Here is a 7,114-nt window from a genome sequence, read left to right on the forward strand (position 1 = left end):
TGACAATAATACGTGTTACACATGTCTACTGATTTACATTTTATAAAGCACTGGCGTACGTTATTTAGCAGTATTCTTACAATAAATAGTCCAGTCAGAGGACAATCAACATAGCAGCTACCATGTACTGAAAAATTACCAGAAACACTTCATGTGGTATTTTTTTTATCTTTAATTTTTTATTTTTTATAAACATATATTTTTATCCCCAGGGGTACAGGTCTGTGAATCACCAGGTTTACACACTTCACAGCACTCACCAAAGCACATACCCTCCCCAATGTCCATAACCCCACCCCCCTTCTCCCAACCCCCCTCCCCCGAGCAACCCTCAGTTTATTTTGTGAGATTAAGAGTCACTTATGGTTTGTCTTCCTTCATGTGGTATTTTATTTAATCCTCACACCTCTTTGTGGTACTACTGTTATCTCCATTCTACAGAGGGAGAAACAGGTTTGGAGAGGTTAAGATACTTGCCCAACAGGTAGAGAATGACACCTAGGTCCTTCTGATTCCAAGAGTATATAGGCTCTTGACCTTAACAGGGTATCTCATGGCAGGGCCTTTTTTTTGCAAGTTCTAGAAGGGAAGGCCACTCAGGAGGAAGCAGGACTCATATATTAACTCCCCAAGAGGTAGGTTCTCACAGACACACACACAATGAATACTCCAAGAAGTCCCACTTCTCTGTTGTCCCCAGTTACACAAATGCACTCAGCTTGCACAGATACAGGTCCACAGATGGACCTGCATGGAGACAAAGATCAACCCCTAAGGATAACATAGCTTCATTTAACCTGTATCTGAAGTTGCAACAAGGGTTTCCATTTGACAGGATGCAACTACAGCAAGGCAATGAATTAGCATCTAGTTCTGAAGCTTTGTCACGAAAAATAGTTTAAGCCTGAGAATAATGAGATGGAATGCCATTTAGCAGAATGGCTTGTGATATTCAATTAAATGTTCAGATTGAGAGATTCATGCACAGAGAAGAAGAAATGACTGTAGGAAACAGCAGGGCAGAGACACATGGTGACAGCTCATAGAGTTGGCTGTCCTATTCTTCATGGGACCCATCTGACCTCAGTGGTAAGGTCTGCTGTTAGCGCAGGGGCCTGACACAAACAGACATGCACATATCTGGGATACCCGGGACTGGGAAGGCTTGGTGGAGAAGAAACAGGACTCTTGAGAACTCCTTCCCTCCCCTTTTACCAAAGCACCAACTCCTCCTCTGGAGTGTCTCCTCCCCCTTCTTCTCCTCCCTCTTCTTTCTCTAAGCTTCCTTCTCCTATCCTTGAAACATCAACCTGCGTAAGAGACCTGAGGGTGGGGTGGGGACAGCATGTTAGTTCCTGGGATTTTGAGACTGTAAAGTGTCGAGGTCAGCATTCCCCAACCCTGCCCCAGCTTTCCAGATACACTTAGATACATACATAAACACCCACCGGAACTTTAAACAGATGTGAGGAGATCCACAAGTCCCCCATGATACAAAACCTTGGTGCTTCCTCGCCACAGAAACATACAAGTAGGCAAAGGGCTCAGGTCAATTTGTTATATCCACACCTACCGGCACAAAGGAGGTGACCCTTACACATACACACACACACATGGAGGAATCCTCAACACAGGCATCTTGGTAATGCCACCCTGCCTCTTGACCAGCCTCATCTCTTCCACCCACCCAAAAATGTTGACCACAGCCACCCTGTGAAAGGCGGAGGGGTACTGTGTAGTGGATAGGGAATCACTGTGCCCTTGGCTACTCCCTGCTACTTAGCTTCTCTGGGCTTCTGTAAAATGGAACTAATAACCACCTGGCTAGATGCTGTGAAGATGTAGGGGAATTATCTATGTAGGGCCTTTGGCACAGCGCCTGGCGCTGTCCTGCCTGGTTCCTGAGCTTGCCTTTCCTACACCCACGCCTGGACGCCTGGGCTGAGTGAGAGTGCCTCCTGGCACTTGGTCCCCACTTTCAGGCTGCTGGTCTGACATAGGGAAGAGTGGGGACTAGTCTAGGACCTTGGGTCTGTAACAGGGGGGTCAACTTTAAGGTCACAAGTCCGCCGCCGGCTGCGGCTAGCCTTCAGGGCCCCCGAGGGTGCCGGGAGCCGGGGACAGGTGGGCTGGGCGACCAGTTCTACCAAGTGTGGACCCGTGGGCGGCAGGTGGAGCCGACCGGTGAAGGTGGGCAGAACCCAGCGGTAAGTCGACCCAAGGCTGTGGGTGGCTTCCTCCTGTTGCTCAGTATCAGGGAGAAGCGGGGGAGGACATTCATTTTTTCCTAAGTAAGCATCCACCCATTGCTTCGATAACTATCGATTGTGAAAAGCCGGCGGCGGCTCTTAAAGGCGAAGCCCGACTCGCGCGTCTGCGCCCCCGCAGCTCCCCCCCTCCCCCCACCGTGGCTGTGTTCCGGGACTCCTCCACTGGGACCTCCTGGGCCTCTGCGGGGCAGCGATGGGCGAACCCCTCTGCTCCGCTCGTGTAGCAGCCTCGGGAACCGCAGCCACTAGCTGTGGTTTGACCCCTGCCCGTCCACCCGTAGGTCCTTTCCTTGCCGGAGTCCTTTGTCACGCCTTCGGACCGGGTCACCTGTCCCGCAGCGTCCCTGGCGCCAGGGTTCGAGGACAGGGTCGGCGCACAGAAAGTTATTTCAAAGGGCAGATGTGTTGCAACCCTCGCTGCAGCAAACTACAGGACGCGGATTTCCCGAACCCTTCCCCACCCCCACCCAGCCCGGGCGACCCGAGCCCGCCGCAGGACGTAGCTACGCGGAGAGCCACCCGCAGATGCACCTCTTCTCCCTCCCGCGCGCCCAAGTGCAGTGGAAAACCTCACAGCAAACTCACGGCGCGGAGCAATCCCCGGTCCTGGCCTGGAAGGGATCGGCCTCCCGCCCGGCAGCTCCGAGAAATACTCGCGATTTCCTGCCCCAGCCTCCCCTCCTCCCGGCCCCGGCCCTCCCGGCTGGGCTGCCGCGGCCCCTCGGTACCTGCGGCGGTCACGGGCTCGCCCTCGCTCTGCTCGCCGGAATCCGAATCCATGCTGCGGACTGCTGGCCGGACGTCCACAGCCGCTCGCCCGTCTGCGGGGCCGCTCGGGGCCGGCGTCCGGGCTCCGGCGACCGCGGCACACTCGGGACGGGCAGCCGCGCGGCGGCAGCGCTGGCGGCGCGGGCTGGGCAATGCGCGGCGGCGGCCGGGGGGCGGCTCCGCAGAGGCGAGCGCCGCCCGCGCCCCGCTCCCCGCGCCCCGCCGGCCGTTGCCTGCGCGCCAGGCGAGCGCGGGGCGGAGGGTGGTGGCGCGCGGGGAGAGAGCGGGGAGGGGGAGGGGAGGCGCGAGCTGGGAGGAGCGGGAGCGTCCGGCCCCGTGGGCTCCAGACGGGGCTTAAATACCCCGGGGGCGGTGCCGCTCCTCCCACCCGCGCCCCGCGCCCGCGCCCGAAGCCCTGGACTTGAGGCGCGCGGTGAGGTCGTGCCGGTCGGCGAGACCGAGCGCGGTCGCGTGCGGTGGCCAAGTTGGTTGGCTTTTGAGGCGAAAAAGCCCCTACCCCGTAAGGGAAACAAACAAACAAAAAAGGGTTCCGTGTGGGAGTCCTGGGGCTGCCTTGGCTGGAATCCGAGTCCACCGCTCCGGACCTTGGGCGAGAAACTCAACCTCCCTGAGGTGTTTCCTCACTTGGCAGATGGGGAAATGACAGTTGCCTTTTGCCGGCAAGGTTGTGGGGGAGTAAATAAGATAATGCACGTGAGGAGCCGAGAGCAGGGCCCGGCACCTGGCGAGGAGGGGAACAGCGCTCGGCAGGTACGCTCGCTCGGGCTGCGCTTCTTGCCCGCGTGGGCGGGGCGGGCGGGTGGGCGGCGGAGCAGAGCCGGGCCCCGCTGGGGGCGCGAGCTGGGGGCCTAACTCGCGGCCCTCGCGCGCGGGGGACACACCCTGCCCGCCCCGGCCCCGCCCCTTGGCGCCCTGGATTCGGGCGGAGAATGGGATTTTCAAACCTCGTGTTAACGAGGAGCGCTCCACATGCTCCGAAGCGCCTACCCTTTCACTTTGTAGAAAGAGGTGTTTGTGAATTCACTTAGTAATTAAGAGACAAAACGACGGGGACCGGTGGGTGGGTGGGTGGGTGGGGGGTACGCCCTGAGCAGGAACTGTAAGGCCTCAGGAGATCGGGAGATCGCTGGTTAATTCTCGACCATCGATGCAGTCGAATTATCAACTCCTAGCACTTCCGTAACTTCAGGCCAGCCTCTGTGTTTATGAAGTGCCACCGAAGATGCAGACTGTATTGACGTGAGCGAAATGAAGTCAGGAGGACACAGTCTACCTAAAAGTGCCATTTAATTGTTTCCTGTGTGCTCTTGTTTAATCTCTACAGCGACCTACTGAAGAATTTGGGTTGAACCACGTGCAGATGCTTTTTGGGGGGTTCAAAAAGAGCTGAAAGTTGGTATTTTCATAGAATCCGACCTATATTGTCGTCTCCATTTTATACATGTGGAAACTGAGTATCAGGAGAGCAGATAATTTTCTTGTGGTCGCATGTCCAGTGAGTGAGTGAGCTGCGACCTGAAATCAGGCTTGTCTGAGGTCCAGACCTGCTCCCAGCTGGTAGGGTAGAGTGTAACAAGTCAGTTTGGCCTTTTGGCTACCTGATGATTGCCTCTTTTAGTCAAGGTAGGGGCTTCAGAGAATACAAGTAGGGTTCTACTTTGCGTTCTCAGAAAACATTTTCTAGGTGGCCAAACTCATGGGCTTTAGTTGACAAAAGTTGGATCGGTTTCTGTGGAATAGTTAAAAGATTCCCATTCTAGCCATGTGATCTTGGGCAAATGGCTTAATCTCTCAGTTTCCTTGTATGTTGGCATCTCCTTCATAGGATAGTTGTAAGGGAGTAAATGAAATAATGACTGTGGAAGCTATTACGCAATGCCTGACACACAGTTAATGTTTGATAAGTGGGAAAAACATTACTTCTTAGATCTAATGGCTCCCATTTAGAAAAAATATTTTTAAAATCGCATTTTTAAATGAAAAGAGTAACAGCAACAGTTGTGTAAAAGTTGATACTCAAAAAATAAATAGCTGGTATCCTTTAAAGAGTTTGCCATCATAGGGGTGCCTGGGTGGCTCAGTGGGTTAAGCCACTGCCTTCAGCTCAGGTCATGATCTCAGGGTCCTGGGATCGAGTCCTGCATCAGGCTCTCTGCTCAGCAAGGAGCCTGCTTCCCTATCTCTCTCTCTCTGCCTGCCTCTCTGTCTACTTGTGATCTCTCTCTGTGAAATAAATAAATAAAATCTTTAAAAAAAAAAGAGCTTGCCATCATAGCTTTGCATTCCTTTTTTTCTTTTTTTAAGATTTAAAAATTTATTTATTTATTTATATTGTGTGCTGCAGGGGAGGCGAGGTTGGGCTGAGGGAGAGGGAGAGAGAACCCCAAGCAGACTCTGCTTTCTGCTTTGACTGGAGAGCTCCAGTCAGGGTTGGAGCCCAGGACCTTGCCAAAGGTTTGACCTGAGCCAAAATCAAGAGATTTGTTTAACTGAGCTACCCAGTTAGTTATGCCCCATAGCTTTGCATTTTTAAGGAAAAACAAGAATGGTAGCAGAGAACAGAGTATATTAGATTGAAAAGACACCCAGCTTCCTCTGAAAACCAACCATAGATTCAACAACAGGAAATGTGAAACTTTCTCTGCTCCCTTACACCTCCTTTCCTGGCACTTGGTAGAAGCTTTTTAATGAGTATTTATTTGTTTGTTTTAATGGACAGATGGTCTAGGTTGACGGATGAGAGAGACAGAATCCCACAGAGGTATCTATACATCACAGCAATAAAGGAAATGGGGAAGCCACTACTGGAACTTGGTTAACAGTAAACAAGGTATGGAGAGCACACATTTATGATACAGGCCCATCAGTCATTGGATCTTTACTGAATAACTAGTACATTCATCCCAGAGATAGAATGCTGTGGGTGGGGGATGCTGGTCAAAGTGCTTCAGAAAAGTGTATGAGTCCAGAAAAACAACACCTATTCATTTATTTATTCCTATATTCAGTCATAGTATATTTCTGCAAAAAAAAAAAGCAGACCTAGAATGAAAAATTGAATGTGGAATTAAACAATGGAGAAGAGAGATCCAAACCAAATAAGGTCCCCATTCCAATTTCCTATGACATGCAATCTGTTGTCATGGGATAGCAAGACAAAGGGAAATGACTGCTGGCACACATGTGGGTTTAATGAGGAACATTAGTGGAATATACCTTATCTGTCCTCCCAGTGTGGAAAAATCTGTATAAGAGAAGGAAGTCCTTAAAATAGTATCTCACGACCATCACCCCCACGAAAACAGTGAAATCTGAGGTGGTGAATCTCCTTTACAAGCAGACCTAGTATATTTCTTTAAAAAGAAAAAGAAGGAAAGGAAAAGCTCTTAGAAAAGAGGAAAGGATTTCCGTAGTTCCTCTGTGTATTTTTAGAAGAATGGCATCACTTTGCAGACTTGAATCTAAAGTCTGAGGGTTATAAACCACTTTCCTCAGTGTTTCCACTACATCTTTTCAGCCCGGCAGCTTTTCAGACAGATGAGTTTCTAACTCTTATTGGTCATTCCTTAGCTTTAGCTAATGAAGTTTTTGGCTTTTAAAGAAACTTGCCCAGTCTGGTGGGAAAAGCCTATCTATATATATGTAAGGTGTCAAGAAACGGATAATAAAGTATATCCATTTCTGTGAACACAATAATACTCCTTTAATCTAAGCCAGTGCTATGACTCATCTGCCTGTCTCCTCTTGTGGGATGGCAAGGGAGCTGTCTGTAAACCTTTGGGCAAGCAGCCTGGAGAGAGGAGGGAGGTTCCTCTCACGCGCTAGGGCTGCTGCTCGGCTTCAAAACCCCACAGGGCTCTGGCACCGCCATTTTTTCTAGGCTGAAGTGGTCCTTGGTATTTCAGGATGAGAGGTTGCCTAGGACAGCCCCATTTTAAATAACTTTAAATAACTTTAAATAACTCTTGAGGTGGATTATGGCACCAGGGAAGCTCTGCCCAGAGTGAGGTGGCCTTCATGGGGCTCTAGGCCAGCTGGACATTGGGATCTGAACT

At 51.2% G+C, this 7,114-nt stretch overlaps 2 protein-coding genes across 2 annotated transcripts in view; one reads left to right on the forward strand and one right to left on the reverse strand.

Annotated features, from left to right (window-relative positions):
• The window catches only part of TNFAIP8L3 (TNF alpha induced protein 8 like 3), a 36,642-nt gene extending 33,321 nt beyond the window's left edge, over positions 1-3,321 (reverse strand). Inside the window, exon 1 of the mRNA XM_004755442.2 lies at positions 2,999-3,321. Within this exon, the coding sequence (XP_004755499.1) occupies positions 2,999-3,050 (52 nt within the window). The 5' untranslated portion in view covers positions 3,051-3,321. The remainder of the gene's footprint in view (positions 1-2,998) is intronic.
• Positions 3,049-5,884, forward strand: LOC123388361. Its single transcript, XM_045067948.1, has 3 exons — positions 3,049-3,187; positions 3,283-3,809; positions 5,779-5,884. Exons 1-3 carry the CDS (start codon positions 3,049-3,051, stop codon positions 5,785-5,787), a joined length of 675 nt encoding a protein of 224 aa, XP_044923883.1. The 3' UTR covers positions 5,788-5,884.
• Positions 5,885-7,114: the final 1,230 nt, after the last annotated feature.

Source organism: Mustela putorius, unplaced genomic scaffold (genome assembly GCF_011764305.1).
Source record: "Mustela putorius furo isolate JIRA1106 unplaced genomic scaffold, ASM1176430v1.1 tig00003898_pilon_pilon_pilon, whole genome shotgun sequence".
In the NCBI taxonomy this organism is placed as follows: domain Eukaryota; kingdom Metazoa; phylum Chordata; class Mammalia; order Carnivora; family Mustelidae; genus Mustela; species Mustela putorius.